The sequence below is a fragment of the Silurus meridionalis genome, chromosome 6 (assembly GCF_014805685.1).
Source record: "Silurus meridionalis isolate SWU-2019-XX chromosome 6, ASM1480568v1, whole genome shotgun sequence".
Lineage (NCBI taxonomy): Eukaryota > Metazoa > Chordata > Actinopteri > Siluriformes > Siluridae > Silurus > Silurus meridionalis.
The window spans coordinates 32,655,744-32,675,646 of record NC_060889.1 but is presented as its reverse complement, the minus strand read 5'-3'; the positions used below and the strand labels follow the sequence as shown (position 1 = coordinate 32,675,646).

Below are 19,903 nucleotides of genomic sequence, written 5' to 3'. Positions count from 1 at the left end.
TTCTTCTTCTTATTATTATTATTATTATTATTATTATTATTATTATTATTTGAGTAGTTGATATGGTTGTGTGTAGAGGGAGAATAACAGTGAAAGGTGTAGTATTGAGGTTAGTAATACAGTATTGTATAGTATAATATAGTACAGTATATTATAGTGTATAATATGTTGTGGTTGAGTATAGTTTAGTAAAGTTACATTTCATTCAGTTTAATTTTATATGTAGAACATTTTTAACATTAGTAGAGTATAATATAGTGTAGTGTAGTGTAGTATAGTATATTTTATTATAGTATATAATTAAACCGGGTAAATTGGGGAGGGTTGCGTTAGGAAGGACATCCAGCGTAAAACATGTGCCAAATCAAACATGCGGAGGATCCGCTGTGGCGCCCCCTAACGGGAGAAGCCGAAAGAAAGTTTATAGTATAGTATAGTATATTTTATTATAGGATGATATAGTATAGTATAGTATAGTATAGTATAGTATAGTATAGTATAGTATAGTATATTTTATTATGGGATGGTATAGTATAGTATAGTATAGTATAGTATAATATATTTATTATGGGATGGTATAGTATAGTATAGTATAGTATAGTATAGTATATATTATAGTATAGTATAGTATAGTGTAGTATAGTATATTATATTTATTATGGTATGGTATGGTATAGTATAGTAAAGTATAGTATAGTATTGATAATATTTTTATTATAGGATGGTATAGTATAGTATAGTACAGTATAGTATAGTATATTATATTTATTATGGGATGGTATAGTATAGTATAGTATAGTATAGTATAGTATAGTATATTTTATTATGGATAGTATATTTTATTATGGATAGTATAGTATATATAGTATAGTATATTTTATTATAGGATAGTATAGTATAGTATAGTATAGTATAGTATAGTATAGTATAGTATAGTGTAGTATAGTGTAGTATAGTATATTTTATTATAGGATGGTAAAGTATAGTATAGTAGTATAGTATAGTATAGTATAGTATAGTATAGTATAGTATAGTATAGTATAGTATATGGTATAGTATATTTTATTATGGGATAGTATAGTATAGTATAGTGTAGTGTAGTGTAGTATATTTTATTATAGGATGGTATAGTATAGTATAGTATAGTATAGTATAGTATAGTATAGTATATTTTATTATGGGATAGTATAGTATAGTATAGTATAGTATAGTATAGCATATTTATTATGGGATAGTATAGTATAGTATAGTATATAGTATAGTATAGTATAGTATAGTATAGTATAGTATAGTGTAGTGTAGTATAGTATATTTTATTATAGGATGGTATAGTATAGTATAGTATAGTATAGTATAGTATAGTATAGTATAGTATATTTTATTATGGGATAGTATAGTATAGTATAGTATAGTATAGTATAGTATAGTATAGTATAGTATATTTTATTATGGATAGTATAGTATAGTATAGTATAGTATAGTATAGTATAGTATAGTATAGTATAGTATAGTGTAGTGTAGTGTAGTATATTTTATTATGGGATAGTATAGTATAGTATAGTATAGTATAGTATAGTATAGTATAGTATAATATAGTATAGTATATTTTATTATGGATAGTATAGTATAGTATAGTATATATAGTATAGTATATTTTATTATAGGATAGTATAGTATAGTGTAGTGTAGTGTAGTATATTTTATTATAGGATGGTATAGTATAGTATAGTATAGTATAGTATAGTATAGTATATTATGGGATAGTATAGTATAGTATAGTATAGTATAGTATAGTGTAGTATAGTGTAGTATAGTATAGTATAGTGTAGTGTAGTATAGTATATTTTATTATGGGATGGTATAGTATAGTATAGTATAGTATAGTATAGTATAGTATAGTATAGTATAGTATAGTATAGTACGGGGGTGGCCAACCTGCGGCTCGCGAGCTGCATGCGGCTCTTTGGCTGGTTTCATGTGGTTCTTATGTTCACATCGAAGTTTGTGTTTGTTTGTTTTTAATGTGCGTGTTCGCTTCGCTTGAGTTCAATACGGTATTTTTAAGACTTAAATGATTTTGCCCCTACTGGGAAACTTTGCGGTATATTTATCTCACGCGCATGGGCATTTGACGAAAATACCGTATCGAACTCATGCGAACACGCACATAAAAAAAACAACAACCAAACAAAGTCTGTGTTTTCTGTCATTATGTTGGTGTGTGACATTTAGAATAAATCTGGCTGAGCAGAGTTGTGTGTGTGTGTGTGTGTGTGTGTGTGTGTGTGTGTGTGTGTGTATGTGTGTAAGAGGAAGGGATGGGTGATGTTCATGTGTGCCCATGTGTATGATGTGGCTCTTTGCGCTAACACAGTAAAAATAAATTTGGCTCTCGGTCTCTGACTGGTTGGCCCCCCCTGGTATAGTATATTTTATAATGGGATGGTATAGTATACTATGGTATAGTATATTTTATTATGGGATAGTATAGTATAGTATAGTATATTGTCTCAAATCAGCTTTACAGAAATCAACAGTCAAGGTGAATGGTGTGTGTTTATCCCTAAAAAAACAGGAAAAACTCCCTTAGATGTTATGAGGAAGAAACCTTGAGAGGAACCAGACTCAAAAGGGGAACCGATCCTCATTTGGGTGACATCAAGAGTTTGATCATAAATCTTTCAACAATACAGAACACTGGAGAGTGAGAACTAACATGAGCACTGGAGTGTGTGATTATAAGTAAATGTTCTTTCTACAGTCTTTGGTATAAAATTAGGAGCTACTGAGCTCAACATTTGTGATCATCACAGATCCAGCATCAGCTTCTTCATGCCAGAGCCTTTAAACACTCCAGGAGGTCCAATGTCAAACTCCACACATGCAGTGTTATCCAATTGGCACTGGTACGTCTCTAGATGGTTCAGGATGTTTGCGAGTTTGTAATCTACTTCTTCTAAGTCCATAATCTTCATTAAGAGGGACGTGACTGGAGCTGGCCAAACCTCAGGATGTCTCGGGATGGGAGAGAAAGAGAAGCAGTGGAGAGGAATTAGCGTAGCTGCTGTTCATGATATTAACAGCACAAGTTGATAATGTGCATGTGATCAGATGTTCTGGAGCACAAGGTTATGATGTGATGTGTGTTATGTGTAGGCTTTGCTAAAAAGATATGTTTTTAATCTACACTTAAACTGGGAGAGTGTGTCTGAGCCCCGAACACTGTCAGGAAGACTATTCCAGAGTTTAGGAGCTAAATGTGAAAATGTTCTACCACCTTTAGTGGATTTTGCTATTCTAGGAACTACTAGAAGCCCAGAGTTTTGAGATCCCAGGGAGCGTGGCGGATTGTAGCATGTTAAAAGACTGGAGAGATACATGGGAGCCAAACCATTTAGTGCTTTATAAGTGAGGAGTAATAGTTTGTTGTCTATTTGAAACTTAACAGGAAGCCAATGTAGGGGCGAGAAGATTGGGGTTATGTGATCATATTTTCTTGACCTTGTAAGAACTCTTGCTGCCGCATTCTGAACTAACTGAAGTTTATTTATTAATGACGCAGGACATCCACCTAGTAATGCATTACAGTAGTCTATTCTGGAGGTCATGAACGCATGGACGAGCTTCTCTGCATCAGATATAGACAACATGTTTCTTAGCTTAGAAATATTTCTAAGGTGAAAGAAGGCTCTTTTTGTAACTTGGTTGATATGATTTTTAAAAGATAAGTTCCGTCTAAATGCAGGTTGAGATGCTGTTGCTTCTGTATACTGGTTTTTGGGCCGATGACAAAATCTCAGTCTTATCAGAATTTAAAAGTAGAAAGTTATGGGTCATCCAATCTCTTATTTCCTTAACACACTCGGTTATCCGAGCTAATTGAGTGTAATGTCTGGTTTTGATGAGATATATAGCTGAGTATCATCAGCATAACAATGAAAGCTAATTCCATGCCTTCTAATAATATTTTCTAAGGGAAGCATGTATATTGTGAAAAGCAGGGGTCCTAGAACTGAACCTTGTGGCATGCCATAATTTACTAGCATTAGCCTGGATAGCTCTTCATTTAAATCTACAAAATGGTAACAATCGGACAGGTAGGATTTAAACCAGCTTAATGCCTGTCCCTGAATGCCGATGTAATTCTTTAAGCAATCTAGGAGAAGATCATGATCTATAGTGTCGAACGCAGCACTAAGATCTAGTAAAACTAACAGCGAGATGAAGCCTTGGTCTGAAGCTAAAAACAGGTCATTAGTGATTTTAACTAGAGCAGTTTCTGTGCTATGATGGAGCCTAAAACCTGACTGAAACTCTTCAAAGATATTGTTTTCTTGTAAGTGGGAACATAACTGGGTAGCGACAATCTTTTCTAAAATCTTAGACATAAATAAGAGATTTGAAATGGGTCTGTAATTCGATAGTGTGTTTGGATCCAGATTAGGTTTTTTAATGAGGGGCTTAATAACTGCTAGCTTGAGGGATTTCAGGACATGACATAAAGATAATGAGGAGTTATTAATATTCAGAAGAGACTCACCAGCTGTATATAACACTTCCTTTAGTAGATTAGTTGGAATTATATCTAACTGACATGTTGTTCATTTAGCTTTGATAATAACATCATACAGCTCTTCCTGTCCTATACATGTAAAACAGTGGAGTTGTGGAGTTGAAGGTAACACTGTCTCAGGAGAAGGTCTCAGAGGTTGAACTGCCACAATTGTTTTTCTAAGTATAGTATAGTATAGTATATTATAGTATAATGTAGTGTAGTGTAGTATATTTTATTATGGGATGGTATAGTATAGTATATTTTATTTTATTATGGTGTAGTGTAGTGTTGTATAGTATATTTTATTATAGTATCGTATAGTATAGTATATTTTATTATGGGGTGGTATAGTATAGTATATTTTATTATGGTATTGTATAGTATAGTATAGTATAGTATAGTAGAGTATAGTATAGTATATTTTATTATGGTATAGTATAGTATAGTATAGTATATTTTATTATTATGGTATAGTATAGTATAGTATAGTATAGTATAGTATAGTATAGTATAATTATAGTATATTTTATTATGGTATAGTATAGTATAGTAAGTATAGTATAGTAGAGTATAGTATAGTATATTTTATTATGGTATAGTATAGTATAGTATATTTTATTATGGTATAGTATAGTATATAGTATAGTATATATAGTATAGTATAATATAGTATAGTATAGTATAGTATATTTTATTATGGTATAGTATAGTATAGTATAGTATAGTATAGTATAGTAGAGTATAGTATAGTAGAGTATAGTATAGTATATTTTATTATGGTATAGTATATAGTATAGTATAGTAGAGTAGAGTATAGTATAGTATAGTATATTTTATTATGGTATAGTATAGTATAGTATAGTATATTTTATTATGGTATAGTATAGTATAGTATGGTATAGTATAGTATAGTATAGTATAATAGTATAGTATATTATAGTATAGTATAGTATAGTAGAGTATAGTATAGTAGAGTATAGTATAGTATATTTTATTATGGTATAGTATAGTATAGTATATTTTATTATGGTATAGTATAGTATAGTATAGTATAGTATAGTATAGTATAGTAGAGTAGAGTATAGTATAGTATAGTATATTTTATTATGGTATAGTATAGTATAGTATAGTATAGTATAGTAGAGTAGAGTATAGTATAGTATAGTATATTTTATTATGGTATAGTATAGTATAGTATAGTAGAGTAGAGTATAGTATAGTATAGTATAGTATATTTTATTATGGTATAGTATAGTATAGTATAGTATATTTTATTATGGTATAGTAGAGTATAGTATATTTTATTTTATTATGGTGTAGTGTAGTATATTATAGTATATTTTATTACGAGATGGTATAGTATAGTTTAGATATTTTTTAATTATGGTGTAGTGTAGTATAGTATAGTATATTTTATTATGGGGTGGTATAGTAGAGTATATTTTATTTTATTATGGTGTAGTGTAGTATAGTATATTTTATTATGGGATGGTATAGTAGAGTATAGATATTTTTTTTTAATTATGGTGTAGTGTAGTATAGTATAATATATTTTATTATGTGGTGGTATAGTAGAGTATCTTTTATTTTATTATGGTGTAGTGTAGTATAGTAAAATATAGTATAGTATGTTTATGAGGTTTTTTTGTTTGTTAGAGTAATAATTCTACCCCTTCCGAGTCTACTCTGTACTCCAGACCTGTTGGTGGCGGTAATGAACCAAAAAACGGATAAAAAAAAACAACAAACAGAGTGAATAAAGAAGCCGAAGAAGTGAAAGACGCAAAAGGACTCGCGCGTGACAGTCGGGCTGAGTGTGTGAGAGTGTGAGTGTGTGTGTGTGAGAGTGTGAGTGTGTGTGTTTACTAAAGATGGTGGTGTCGCTGTGCAGTGTTCCTAGGGCAGTGTCCCGCTGCGCGCTCCCGTGCGGCTGTGTTGCTATAAGGCGCTGTATGGCGCAGTGGACAGCGAGAACAGCAGGGACAGCGAGAACAGCAGGGACAGCGAGAACGGCAGGGACAGCGGGAACAGCAGGGACAGCAGGGACAGAGGGACGGCGTGGAAATGTCACCGGCTCACACACCGAGCTGTCCTCAACATCTGGGGACACGACACACACTCCTACCTGCAGGGACTTCTCACTAACGACATCCGGACACTGCAGCAGGAGGATCAGGAGGAGGAGAGGAGAGACACTGGCATCTACACACACCTGCTCAACGTGCAGGGGAGAACCCTGTATGACGTCATCGCCTACAGGTAACCTCCTGCCTGGGGGTGTTCATAGCTGCTATTTTGTCAAACAGAAGATGAAATGTAACTATAAACGGACAAAAACTGATGTCAAGTCAAGTCAAGTCAAGTTTATTTGTATAGCGCTTTTCACAACAGACATTGTCTCAAAGCAGCTTTACACAAATCAACAGTGATGGTGAATGGTGTGCATTTGTCCCTGATGAGCAAGCCGTGGCGACTGTGGCAAGGAAAAACTCCCTTAGATGTTATGAGGAAGAAACCTTGAGAGGAACCAGACTCAAAGGGAACCCATCCTCATCTGGGTGACATCAAGAGTTTGATCATAAATCTTTCAACAATACAGAACACTGGAGAGTGGGAACTAACATGATTACTGGAGTATAAGATTATAAGTAATGTTCTTTCTGCAGTCTTAAACAGTCTATATGGTTAGTAGCTCCGAGTTTTATAAGCTCAGCATTTGTGATCACCACAGATCCAGCATCAGCTTCTCCATGCCAGAGCCTTTAAACACTCCAGGAGGTCCAATGTCAAAACTCCACACATGTAGCGGGATCCAAATGGCACTGGTGCGTCTCTAGATGGTTCAGGATGTTTGTGAGTTCGGCATCTACTTCTTTAAAGGTCCGTAATCATCACGAGGTGGGAGGTGACTGGAGCTGGAGCAACCTCAGGATGCCTCGGGATGGGGAGAAAGAGAAGCAGTGGAGAGGAATTAGCGTAGCTGCTGTTCATGATATTAACAGCACAAGTTGATAATGTGCATGTGATCAGATGTTCTGGAGCACAAGGTTATGATGTGATGTGTGTTATGTGTAGGCTTTGCTAAAAGATCGTTTTAATCTACACTTAAATTGGGTGAGTGTGTCTGAGCCCCGAACACCGTCAGGAAGACTATTCCAGAGTTTAGGAGCTAAATGTGAAAATGCTCTACCACCTTTAGTGGACTTTGCTATTCTAGGAACTACTAGAAGCCCAGAGTTTTGAGATCTCAGGAGCGTGGCGGATTGTAGCGTGATGTTCTGTAATATAGACTGTAAGCGGGTGGGGGTTTATCAGAGCAGGATGGTGTGATCCTCGTTATCTCTCCTTTCCAGCCACGTTTCAGAGGAGGTTCCTCTGGGTGGTGTGTGTGTGTGTGTGTGTGTGTGTGTGTGTGATCCCAATGTTCCTGCTACCCTGATAAAGCCAGGGACTTCATGTTTACATTGTTGCACCATGACTGCACGCTTCTGCGTGATGGGAAGAGTGTGTAAATCATGTGTTTCCTCTGTAGCTCAAAGGAAAACAGTGATGGGACAAACAGCGTCCTCCTGGAGTGTGACAGCTCCATGCTGAACTCCATCACACGCCACCTGAAGATGTATACGATCAGGCGTAAGGTGCAGGTGGAGGCCTGTCCAGATCTTCTGCTGTGGGCTCTACTGGGAGTGAACACACACTGCACACACACTGCTGAGGAACCTGAACCTGAGCTGAGGAACCGAGATGGGGTGGTGCTAATGGCCCAGGATCCCAGAACCTCTCTGATGGGGTGGAGACTGATCACCAGGAGCCAGGAGAATCCTCCAGAAATCATCACAGCCTGTAGCCATGGCAACACTGACGAGTATCAACACCATCGCTACAAAACTGGTATTTTCCATTTCATCATACACCTATAAATAATAACAGTAACGATGCTGATGGAACATTCCAGTGCTTAAAGAGTTCTGATTGGTATCTCGGTTTCCATGGCAATGCTCTTTGATTACTATTAATTTCATACTAAGTGTTAGAACAGTACTCAAAGGACTGTACTTTGTGTTTAAGGACTGTACTCTGGGTTTAGGATTGTACTCTGGGTTTAGGACTGTATTTTGGGTTTAGAACTGTTCTTTGGTTTAGGACTGTACTCTGGGTTAAGGACTGTTCTTTGGTTTAGGACTGTACTCTGGGTTTAGAACTGTACTCTGGGTTTAGAACTGTTCTTTGGTTTAGGACTGTTCTTTTGTTTAGAACTGTACTCTGGGTTTAGGACTGTACTCTGGGTTTAGGACTGTTCTTTGGTTTAGGACTGTACTCTGGTTTAGAACTGTACTCTGGGTTTAGAACTGTATTTAGGCTCATGATTGTAATCAAGTTTAAGATGAGACTTGGGCTCATTCCAAATGTTTAGTATTATAAGTAATGATTATTAGAGTAAAAATAACGTGTATTATCTTATTTAAGGATGATATGTGCAATGGCGTGTGATTTCCGTGTCCATGGCGTTATATTGTGTTGTAAACCTGTGTGTGTGTTTTGATGTTTTAAGGTGTTCCAGAGGGTGTGCAGGACCTCCCCCCAGGTGAAGCTCTGCCTCTGGAGTCCAACCTTGTGTTCCTGAACGGGATCAGCTTCTCTAAAGGCTGCTACATTGGGCAGGAACTCACGGCTCGTACCCACCACACGGGTGTGGTCCGAAAGCGCCTTATGCCCCTCAGACTCTCAGTACCTGTGAAAAACCTGCAGCTGGGGGGCACCATTGAGTCGGCTCAGGGCAAAGTGGCGGGGAAACTGAGGTCTGGGGTAGGGGAGCTCGGGCTGGGCCTCGTACGCTTGAGTTACGCCAAAGAGACGCTTACGGTGTCGTCCACTCAGGGGGACAAGGTGTCCCTTGTGGCATCAGTGCCAGATTGGTGGCCCCAGGACATGAAGGACAAACTATAAACATAAATAATACTTACACTAATAACTACTGCAGAATGAAGGGATTCTATTATTAATCTAAACCTTTTTATAATATTTATTTACTATTCTTCATGGACATAGATTGAGGCTGCGGATTAGACTCTGATACAGACCCGAATAAAGATCTGAATATGTTTAGAACCATAATCTGATTTAAAAGAGGGTTTGGTTTTATGACCTTACTCTGGTTTACGACTCAGGTTTGGGATTGAAAACAGGTCTAGAACTGGATTATATTTGCTTTAGGACTGGACATGGTTTTAGGATTGGACACAGGTCTAGAATTGGTCTTAGGACTGAACCTGGGTTTAGGCTTAGATCAGGCTTTGAAACTTAACACAGGTTTAGAACCACACTTAGGCTTAGGAATGGACCTGGGTTTAGGACTGGACTGGGTGTTTGATAGGGGTTTTGGACTTAACACAAATTTAGAACAACACTTGGGTTTAGAACTGTACCTGGGTTTAGGAATGGACATGGGTTTAAAACCAACCTTGGATTTGGAACTGGGCCTCAATGTAGGACTGGACCTGGGATCTGGGTTTTAGACTTAACACGTTTAAACCATTCTTTGGTTTAGAACTGACTGGAACTGTCTGGTCTTAGAATCAGACTTGGGTTTAGGACTGGACCTGTGTGTAAGACTGGATCAGAGATTTTGGTGTGAACACAAGTTTAGTGGGTGTGGATGTAGGCATGAACTCAGGATGGTGGCATCAACAATGGAGGAGAAGTTCAGGATCTCAGGTTTAGAACTGGACTAGTCCAGGACCAGACTCAGGGTTTCAGAAACACATCCTCACATTAGCCATGTATTTAAAACGTGCTCTTATAAAATCTGTTCTGAATCTCGAGTCCAGTTTGGCTGATGTTCTGATGTTTATTCTGTTTATTTAAAATAAAATAAAACACTGGGATTGGTTATGATGATGATGTCGCATCTTCACTGAGTTCTTTATCTTCATGTTGGTTACAGAGAAACCACCAACCCCTGAATCCTGCTGTGTACAATGATGATTGTTCTGATGTAAATAGGGGCTTTTGGTCTACAGGATGAAGGTGGTGTGAGGAGCTCAGTACATGCTGGTGGACTTGCTGATAGTGTCTCTGATCTCCTGCAGTAGCTCCTCCACGTTACCACCCAGAGCAGACGCCTCCACCCGCTTAAAGTCCTCGTTACTGAGCATGCTCTCCAACACCTGAGCCACACGCTGAAGGTCAAAGGTCGCGTGGTGTGGCCCAAGAGCGCTCAGGGTCTCGGAGGAGGCATTTCCGTGGGGACAGGACAGGAAGGAGATGCGGTGATCAGCGATGGTTTTGAGGAAGGAGGTGAATTCAGCATAATCGATCCCTGTGCAGGACTTCATCATCACCTGGAGGAGAAAAACGAAGGCACCAATTGTGAAGAGTGTGTATCGCATCGTATCGTACCTGTCCTCACCATTACCTGATAGTGGTGTGTATCGTATCGTACCTGTCCTCACCGTTACCTGATAGTGATGTGTGTGTGTATATCGTATCGTACCTGTCCTCACCGTTACCTGATAGTGATGTGTGTGTATCGTGTCGCACCTGTCCTCACCGTTACCTGATAGTGATGTGTGTGTGTATCGCATCGTATCGCACCTGTCCTCACCGTTACCTGATAGTGATGTGTGTGTGTATCGTATCGTACCTGTCCTCACCGTTACCTGATAGTGATGTGTGTGTGTGTATCGTATCGTACCTGTCCTCACCGTTACCTGATAGTGATGTGTGTGTATCGTATCGTACCTGTCCTCACCGTCACCTGATAGTGATGTGTGTATCGTATCGTACCTGTCCTCACCGTCACCTGATAGTGATGTGTGTATCATATCGTACCTGTCCTCACCGTCACCTGATAGTGATGTGTGTGTATCGTATCGTACCTGTCCTCACCGTCACCTGATAGTGATGTGTGTATCGTATCGTACCTGTCCTCACCGTTACCTGATAGTGATGTGTATCGTATCGTACCTGTCCTCACCGTCACCTGATAGTGATGTGTGTGTATCGATCGCACTGTCCTCACCGTCACCTGATAGTGATGTGTGTGTATCGTATCGTACCTGTCCTCACCGTTACCCAATAGTGGTGTGTATCGTATCGTACCTGTCCTCACCGTTACCTAATAGTGGTGTGTATCGTATCGTACCTGTCCTCACCGTTACCTAATAGTGGTGTGTATCGTATCGTACCTGTCCTCACCGTCACCTGATAGTGATGTGTGTATCACCATTACCTGATAGTGGTGTGTATCGTATCGCACTGTCCTCACCGTCACCTGATAGTGATGTGTATCGTATCGTACCTGTCCTCACCGTCACCTGATAGTGATGTGTGTATCATATCGCACCTGTCCTCACCGTCACCTGATAGTGATGTGTGTGTATCGTGTCGTACCTGTCCTCACCGTCACCTGATAGTGATGTGTATCGTATCGCACTGTCCTCACCGTTACCTGATAGTGATGTGTATCGTATCGTACCTGTCCTCACCGTCACCTGATAGTGATGTGTGTGTATCGTATCGTACCTGTCCTCACCGTCACCTGATAGTGATGTGTGTATCGATCGTACCTGTCCTCACCGTTACCCAATAGTGGTGTGTATCGTATCGCACCTGTCCTCACCGTTACCTAATAGTGGTGTGTATCGATCGTACCTGTCCTCACCGTTACCTAATAGTGGTGTGTATCGTATCGTACCTGTCCTCACCGTCACCTGATAGTGATGTGTGTATCACCATTACCTGATAGTGGTGTGTATCGTATCGTACCTGTCCTCACCGTCACCTGATAGTGTGTGTGTGTGTATCGTACCTGTTCTCACCGTCACCTGATAGTGATGTGTGTATCGTATCGTACCTGTCCTCACCGTTACCCAATAGTGGTGTGTATCGTATCGTACCTGTCCTCACCGTCACCTGATAGTGTTGTGTGTGTATCGTATCGTACCTGTCCTCACCGTCACCTGATAGTGATGTGTGTGTATCGTATCGTACCTGTTCTCACCGTCACCTGATAGTGATGTGTGTGTATCGTATCGTACCTGTCCTCACCGTCACCTGATAGTGATGTGTGTATCACCATTACCTGATAGTGGTGTGTATCGTATCGTACCTGTCCTCACTGTCACCTGATAGTGATGTGTGTATCACCATTACCTGATAGTGGTGTGTATCGTATCGTACCTGTCCTCACCATTACTTGATAGTGATGTGTGTATCGTATCGTACCTGTCCTCACCGTTACCTGATAGTGATGTGTGTATGTGTGCTTTAGCTCTATCTTGAATTTACTCTCTTCTGGTAAGGTAGGATTCTAACTTTGTATATCTATTTAACTCAGTTGATTCTAGAGTGTTGGTCTGTGCTTATTAGCTTGGTCAGGTGATTAATCAAGAGTAGTTTCAGTCTCACTTGAGGTGTGAATTGTGGGCAGGGCTTACTCACTTATATTGAAGGCGTAACCAGCTCAATCTTCAGTGTGCTTTAGCTCTATCTTGAATTTACTCTCTTCTGGTAAGGTAGGATTCTAACTTTGTATATCTATTTAACTCAGTTGATTCTAGAGTGTTGGTCTGTGCTTATTAGCTTGGTCAGGTGATTAATCAAGAGTAGTTTCAGTCTCACTTGAGGTGTGAATTGTGGGCAAGGCTTACTCACTTATATTGAAGGCGGTAGTAGGTAGTCCCCACAAGTAGGTAACCCCCTTAAAGTCAGTAACTCTTAGTGTATTTAGAAAGTCCTATTTATACTATTTCTTACTTTAAAAACACATTGATCTCAAACTGGGAGATTAGTCATGTGCCTCAAACCCATCTCTGTAGTAATCTCTTACAGACACAGACGTTCCTATCCACAGAACAGATGTCACATCGTCAGTAACCTCATCTACCCTTCCCTGTTGTCTCAATCTCAAACAGCGGTGGTAGGTGGGCTCTGGAATTGTCAGTCTGCTGTAAGGAAAGCTGACTTCATCACAGGCTTGGCTTCCCACTACACATTCGACTTTCTGGCACTTACAGAGACCTGGATATCCCCACAGAACACTGCTACACCAGCTGCTCTGTCTTCTGTCTATGCTTTCTCTCATTCACCAAGAGAAACTGGTAGAGGTGGTGGTACAGGTCTACTTTTATCACGGAGATGGTGTTTCACACCTCTCCCTTTGTCTCATTTAACCATCTCTTCTTTTGAATTTCATGCAGTTTCAGTTACCTCTCCAATCAACCTTTTCATCATTGTCATCTACCGCCCTCCTGGTCCCCTTGGGGACTTCCTAGAAGAGATGGACACGCTCCTCAGTACTTTCCCCTCTGACGGCACCCCGCTGACAGTTCTTGGTGACTTCAACCTCCCATCCGACAAACTTCAGTCATCTTGCCTCTTGCCTTTTCTGAATACCTTCTCCTTGACATTTAACAGCTGCCCTCCAACACACAAGGGAGGAAATGTCCTGGACCTGGTTTTCACCGTCCTACTCCAGCTACAGACATGACTGCCACTCCACTTCCAATCTCTGATCATCACCTGGTTTCCTTTTAATCACTCTTCCTATTCAACCTAAAAATAATTTACATGTCTCTCTTATCCGTCCTAACCTTCACTCTATCTCCCCTCCTCTGTAACTTCATGTACTCTTTCATCTCTTCCTGACCCGTCTCCTTTTCCTCTCTACCCTTAGACGTTGCTACGGACTCCTTCCTCTCATCTCTTTCCTCAACCATGGACCTCCTTTGTCCCTTGACTACAAGACCCAAGAAGACTTCTTGTCCCACACCGTGTGTCAGAAGTTTTGCGCAGTAATCGACGAGAACTCCGATCTGCAGAGAGGAAGTGGAAAAAATCACAGCTTGATGTAGACCTCTCATCTTACCGTGCACTCCTGACCAAATTTTCTTTGGAGGTGACTTCTGCCAAAACTGCCTTCTACAAGGAAAAGCTTGAGGCCTCTGCACAAGATCCTCGTAAGCTTCACAACATCTTCTCTTCTCTACTAAACCCCCCTGCTGCACCTGCTCCATCCTCCTGACTGCTAATGACTTTGCCTCCTTCTATGATGAGAAGATTAGGAAAATCTGCCAGACCTTCACTTCCTCTCCAACAATGATTACACAACACAGCCAACAATCCACTACGTCTCTGTCAAGCTTCTCAACCTTAACAGAAGATGAGATACTGCAAGTCATCCGATCCTGCAATCCCACCACCTGTCCTCTGGATCCAATCCCTTCAACTACGCTCCAGACCATCACGCAAGATCTCCTGCCCTTCATCTCCACAATCATCAATGGGTCATTAACATCTGGCTATGTACCAACTACCTTCAAGCAAGCAAGGGTCATTCCTATCTTGAAGAAACCTGCTCTGGATCCATCAGACATCAACAACTACAGACCGGTATCACTCCTTTCCTTTCTTTCTAAATCTCTGGAACGCACTGTTTTAACCAACTGTCTGTCTATCTCTCACAGAACAACCTCCACGATCCGAACCAGTCTGGGTTCAAAGCGGCACATTCCACAGAGACGGCCCTATTGGCTGTTTCTGAGAAACTACATGCTGCTCGGTCAGCCAAGCTGTCATCTGTACTTATCTTTCTGGACCTTTCAGCAGCATTTGACACAGTCAACCACAAGACACTTTTGTCAACCCTCAAGAGCCTTGGTATCTGCGGAACAGCATGGGAATGGTTTGCTTCCTACCTGGAAGGTCGCTCATACCAGGTAACATGGAGGGGATCCACATCTGCCCCATGCAGACTCACCACTGGTGTCCCACAAGGCTCGGTACTTGGTCCCCTCCTTTTCTCCCTCTATACCCACTCCATTGGTGAAGTCATATCCTCACATGGGTTTTCTTATCACTGCTATGCAGATGACACTCAACTCATCTTTTCTTTCCTCCATCAGATACCACAGCTTCCGCTCGGATCTCAGCATGCTTGTCAGACATATCTTTATGGATGAGGGCTCACCAACTTAAACTCAACCCCAGCAAAACAGAACTGCTGGTCATCCCAGGTGATTCATCTCCAGGTCAAGATCTACAAATAACACTTCATGACTCTCTGCTCTCCCCTTCAGCCACTGCTCGTAACCTTGGGGTAACTATGGACAATGAACTGTCTTTTTTCCCACATATCGCTAATGTTGCTCGTTCTTGTCGATTTCTTCTCTATAACATCCGAAGGATTCGACCATTTCTGTCCATACAGGCTGCCCAGTTGCTTGTTCAGTCTCTTGTCATTTCAAGACTGGACTACTGCAACTCTCTGCTGGCAGGTCTTCCCCTGAACGCTATTCGTCCACTGCAAATGATCCAAAACGCAGCTGCACGACTTGTGTTCAATCAGCCCAAGTTTTCCCACACCACCCCACTGCTGCGCTCCTTCACTGGCTTCCAGTAGCTGCACGTATCAGATTCAAAACACTGATGCTTGCCTACAAGGCCAAAATGGACCAGCACCATCTTACCTCAGTGACCTCATCACATCTCGCACTGCACCACGCTGTCTGAGATCCTCCAGCACTGCTCGACTGGTACCACCTTCTCTCAGAATGAGAGGTAAGTACAATTCAAGACTCTTCTCTGTTCTGGCACCGAGGTGGTGGAATGAACTTCCCCTAGATGTCCGTACAGCAGAGTCCCTGATTATCTTTAAGCGACGACTGAAGACCTACCTCTTCCTGAAATACCTAAATTAGCACTTTCCAAGTTTGTAGAATTCGAGTTATATTTATATTGAGTTTGTATTCTTGCATACCAGTGTAGATTTATTCACTACTAGAGATTTAAAGCACGTTTGTACGTCGCTCTGGATAAGGGCGTCTGCTAAATGCCACAAATGTAAATGTATCACCATTACCTGACAGTGGTGTGTATCGTATCGTACCTGTCCTCACCATTACTTGATAGTGATGTGTGTATCGTATCGTACCTGTCCTCACCGTTACCTGATAGTGATGTGTGTGTATCGTATCTTACCTGTCCTCACCGTTACCTGACAGTGATGATCCCAGGAATCCATCGTGTCCCTCCACTCATCAATCTCCTTTTGAACAGATAACAGCTCCCCCTGCAGGAACTTCCACACCACATCCACATTACAACCGTTCACCCAGTTATGGTTAATGGAGATTGTGTCCTCCTGACACACACACACACACACACACACACACACACACACACACACACACACTTTTTTGTAATGTGTAACACATTTTTTATATATTTACTGTAAACTGAAGCATTCATGTGTGAAATCCTGTTACTATATTTATTTCATTCTAATTAACTATTTATTTAAATATTAAAATGAATATGAAATTTCAGCTTAAGGTTGCTCTTCTCTGTGGAACATTGAAGATTCTCTGCAGAACTGTGTTACAGAAGGTCCTTGAGAGAAGGTTTTTCTTTAGAAATATAGAACATCAAACAGGCTAAAGAATCATCCATCTGCTCCAACATCAACGTTTTCAGTAGGACTAATGATCTTTTACATAGAATGATATTTTTATGGTGGTAGTGGTGGTGGTGTCAAAACCCAAAATAGGAACCTCACATGGAAACCTTGTGAAACCCCAGAATTAAAAGCCAGAATGGAACTCCAGCAGGGAACCCCAGTGTGAAAACCTAGAGTGGAAACCAGCATAGAACCTCCACTGTGGAACCCCTGTATGCAAACCCAGTGTGGACACCAATTTGGGAACCCCAATGGAACCCCAAACCCCATCATGACAACCTAGAGTGGAAGAACAGAATGGAACCCCAGCATTGAACCTCCAGTGTGGAACCCCAATATGCAAATAAAATATAACCTCTGGGGTTCCCACATTGGGGTTTTCCAACTGGGTTTCCCAGAGGGGAACCCCAGTGTGACCCTTACCAGGTTGTAGACTTGATGATGCCAGCCACTGGGGACAAACAGAATTTCTCCAGCTTCCTGAATGACCTCCAGGGGCCGACAGGCCTCACTGAATCGTGGGAAATGGTGCTGATCCTGCATGACGGGGGAAGTGACATCGTATGCCAGGTTCCCACAGCAGTCTCGCAGGAACTCCTCCTGCCCAGGGGGGTAAAGCAGCCATTTCTTACGCCCGCAGATGTTGGCTGACCAGCTGTAGGAGCGGAACACGTCGGCGTGGAACGGTGTCCTGAGGAACATTTATTTCGCTGTTAAGGAATGTTGCTAAAAGCTAACAGGGTTTGTGTAGTGATGAGGACTCTTACCAGGATCCTTTTGGTCCCATGTAGACAAAGCGGTAATCGTCCATTTCCAGCGTGTCCCAGTACTCGTTCAGCCAATCAGACGAGAAGTAGATGGGCGTGGTGTAGGTGTGGTGCTCTGGAAATGCCCTGGCATTAACATAGCCGTTTTAGACATGCCCACATTCTCATTTATGGTTCTTCCAGACATGTTCAAGAAAAGCAGTTTGGATTTGCATATAAACCACATCAACATGTCCTGGATACCGCCCTAAAAAAACACGCCCGCTCATGCTCACAATCCCGCCCATGTTTTCCGCCGTTTCCATATATGGAGCCAAAGGTCTACATAGTAATAACACATTTCTCGAAATGTCCACAAAGACATGCCCATTTTTCCATTTAAGGTGTATAATTACAACCGCTCAGTCATGGTGTGTGTATAAGTGTGTGTATGTGCGTGTGAGTGTGTACAAGTGTGTATGAGTGTGTGCATGTATGTGCATGAGTGTATGTGTGAATGAGTGTGTGTATATATATATATATATATATATATATATATATATATATATATATATATATATATATATATATATATATATATATGAGTGCATGTGTGTGTGTATGAGTGTGTGTGTACCTGTGCATGTGCCAGTCCTTCAGGTACAGACAGCCTTTAGGTGAGGAGTGCCCGTTCTGAATGTAGTCTCTCCAGTAGGAGATGAAGTCTCTGAAGCTCATGGTGTGTTTGGGGTTGGAGTTGTACTCTTTGGTGTTGCAGTCTGCCACAGGGACCAGCGTCTCGTCTGTACATACCGTGTTGGACAGGTGTTTTTTTAACACACACACAACTTCTTTCAGCTTCTCCCATTAGGGGTCTTCACAGTGGATCATCCTTCTCCAAACCCCTGTCCTCTACATCTGCCTCTTTTAAAATAACTACCTGCATGTCTTCCCTCACCACATCCATAATCCTCCTCTGTGGTCTTCCTATTTTCCTCCTTCCTGGTGACTCCATCCTCAGCATTCTCCTACTGATATACCCCATGTCCCTCCTCTACACATGTCCAAACCATCTCAATCTCACCTCCCTCACCTTGTCTCCAAAACATCCTACATGTGCTGTCCCTCTAATAAACTCATTTCTAATCCTGTCCATCGTCATCACTCGCAACGAACATCTCAACATCTTCAGCTCTGCTACCTCCAGCTCCATTTCCATTTCCATCTTTTATTGCTCTAACTTGCAGTACATCCTTCCCAGCTCGGTTCCTCTGCCTGGCCAATCACTACAAATCCTTTTCTCTTTCCTTAGTGTCCAACTTCTCATACAGCTCCTCATATGCCTTTTCCTTGGCTTTCACCACATCCCTCTTTATCTGCTGCTGCATCACTTTCTAACACACACACACACACACACACACACAACATTGAGAACTCACCAAACTCGTGCAGGAGTGTGTGGAAGTCAGGTTTGCCATCTTGGCCGACCCAGCGGCTCCTGCAGCTCCAGGTCTGGGTGAAGCTGGAGGAGAACATGCATGGTCGGTTGGACAGCAGGTGTCTGCTGAAGAACTGGCTGTAGGGGATTTCAGTCTGGATGTAGGGCAGAAAGTGAGGCGTCTGAAGCTCAGCACACCCGGCCTTCACCCAGCTACGGCTGCATGCCCCTAACGTCTCCCTGTCCATGGCATAGCACTGAACTGATGATGACCTTGGGATGACCTTTATAAAATCAACATGCCAGGTCCATGTTACAGCAAATACAATTAAATACTACACCATCACAGCAGCTGCTCTTTCCAAGGTGGTTTTTTTTTCATATTAAAAATATTTAATGTTGCCATTAAATTACACTTTATTCCTCAAATCTACACTTACAGAGAAGAAAGAGAGAAAATCATCCTCTGTTCTTCACAAATAGAAACTAAACGGTATCTGGGGCAGAGGGGAAGAAAATCACCAAGACACCACTACAACATCCGCGCGAGGAACGACTCTAATTAACTTTAAACAATTTCCTTTAAATATAAACACAATTATTATTAATGTCTAACAGCGGAATATATTTTAACAACGACTATTTTTTATTTTATCAATGCGGAACGCTTCATTCTGGTACTCGTTTTCATACCGGTTTTGTAATCC

The 19,903-nt window shown here is 40.8% G+C and overlaps 2 protein-coding genes and 1 long non-coding RNA gene across 11 annotated transcripts; 1 reads left to right on the top strand and 2 right to left on the bottom strand.

Moving 5' to 3' along the window:
- The first annotated feature begins 2,918 nt into the window (after positions 1-2,918).
- Positions 2,919-10,453, top strand: iba57 (iron-sulfur cluster assembly factor IBA57). Its single transcript, XM_046851978.1, has 4 exons — positions 2,919-2,942; positions 6,456-6,814; positions 8,088-8,446; positions 9,108-10,453. Exons 1-4 carry the CDS (start codon positions 2,919-2,921, stop codon positions 9,500-9,502), a joined length of 1,137 nt encoding a protein of 378 aa, XP_046707934.1. The 3' UTR covers positions 9,503-10,453.
- Positions 10,379-19,902, bottom strand: jmjd4 (jumonji domain containing 4). 8 transcript variants are annotated; one of them, XR_006926087.1, is made up of 8 exons: positions 19,637-19,902; positions 19,198-19,480; positions 18,396-18,561; positions 17,780-17,905; positions 17,436-17,703; positions 16,515-16,697; positions 12,710-12,808; positions 12,207-12,267 (listed from the first exon to the last, which is right to left on the bottom strand). XR_006926087.1 is itself a non-coding variant. In XM_046851302.1 (7 exons), exons 2-7 carry the CDS (start codon positions 19,442-19,444, stop codon positions 10,597-10,599), a joined length of 1,260 nt encoding a protein of 419 aa, XP_046707258.1. In that variant the 5' UTR covers positions 19,445-19,480; positions 19,637-19,902; the 3' UTR covers positions 10,379-10,596. The 8 variants fall into 8 exon arrangements, 5 of the variants coding, with proteins under 5 accessions (XP_046707258.1, XP_046707259.1, XP_046707260.1 ...); XR_006926086.1 differs by lacking the exon at positions 12,207-12,267 and adding an exon at positions 12,382-12,469 and having other exon boundaries at positions 12,682-12,808; XR_006926085.1 differs by lacking the exon at positions 12,207-12,267 and adding an exon at positions 12,413-12,610.
- Positions 10,903-12,757, bottom strand: LOC124387168. Of its 2 annotated transcripts, XR_006926094.1 has the most exons (7): positions 12,737-12,757; positions 12,564-12,665; positions 12,209-12,338; positions 12,049-12,079; positions 11,583-11,758; positions 11,150-11,537; positions 10,903-10,997 (listed from the first exon to the last, which is right to left on the bottom strand). It is a non-coding gene; the product is annotated as an uncharacterized LOC124387168 (long non-coding RNA). The 2 variants fall into 2 exon arrangements; XR_006926093.1 differs by lacking the exons at positions 12,209-12,338; positions 12,564-12,665; positions 12,737-12,757 and having other exon boundaries at positions 12,006-12,157.
- Position 19,903: the final 1 nt, after the last annotated feature.

Excerpts from the sequence above, each read along its gene's own strand:
- jmjd4 (XM_046851302.1), bottom strand. The coding sequence starts at position 19,444 with ATGGACAGGGAGACGTTAGGGGCATGCAGCCGTAGCTGGGTGAAGGCC. Across the intron at positions 17,704-17,779 it reads ATGGGACCAAAAGGATCCTG|GACACCGTTCCACGCCGACG; the intron begins GTAAGAGTCCTC and ends AATGTTCCTCAG. Across the intron at positions 10,897-16,544 it reads ATCATCACTGTCAGGTAACG|GTGATGATGAAGTCCTGCAC; the intron begins GTGAGGACAGGT and ends TTTCTCCTCCAG.
- iba57 (XM_046851978.1), top strand. The coding sequence starts at position 2,919 with ATGGTTCAGGATGTTTGCGAGTTT. Across the intron at positions 2,943-6,455 it reads TTCAGGATGTTTGCGAGTTT|GGCAGTGTCCCGCTGCGCGC; the intron begins GTAATCTACTTC and ends CAGTGTTCCTAG. Across the intron at positions 8,447-9,107 it reads ACACCATCGCTACAAAACTG|GTGTTCCAGAGGGTGTGCAG; the intron begins GTATTTTCCATT and ends TGATGTTTTAAG.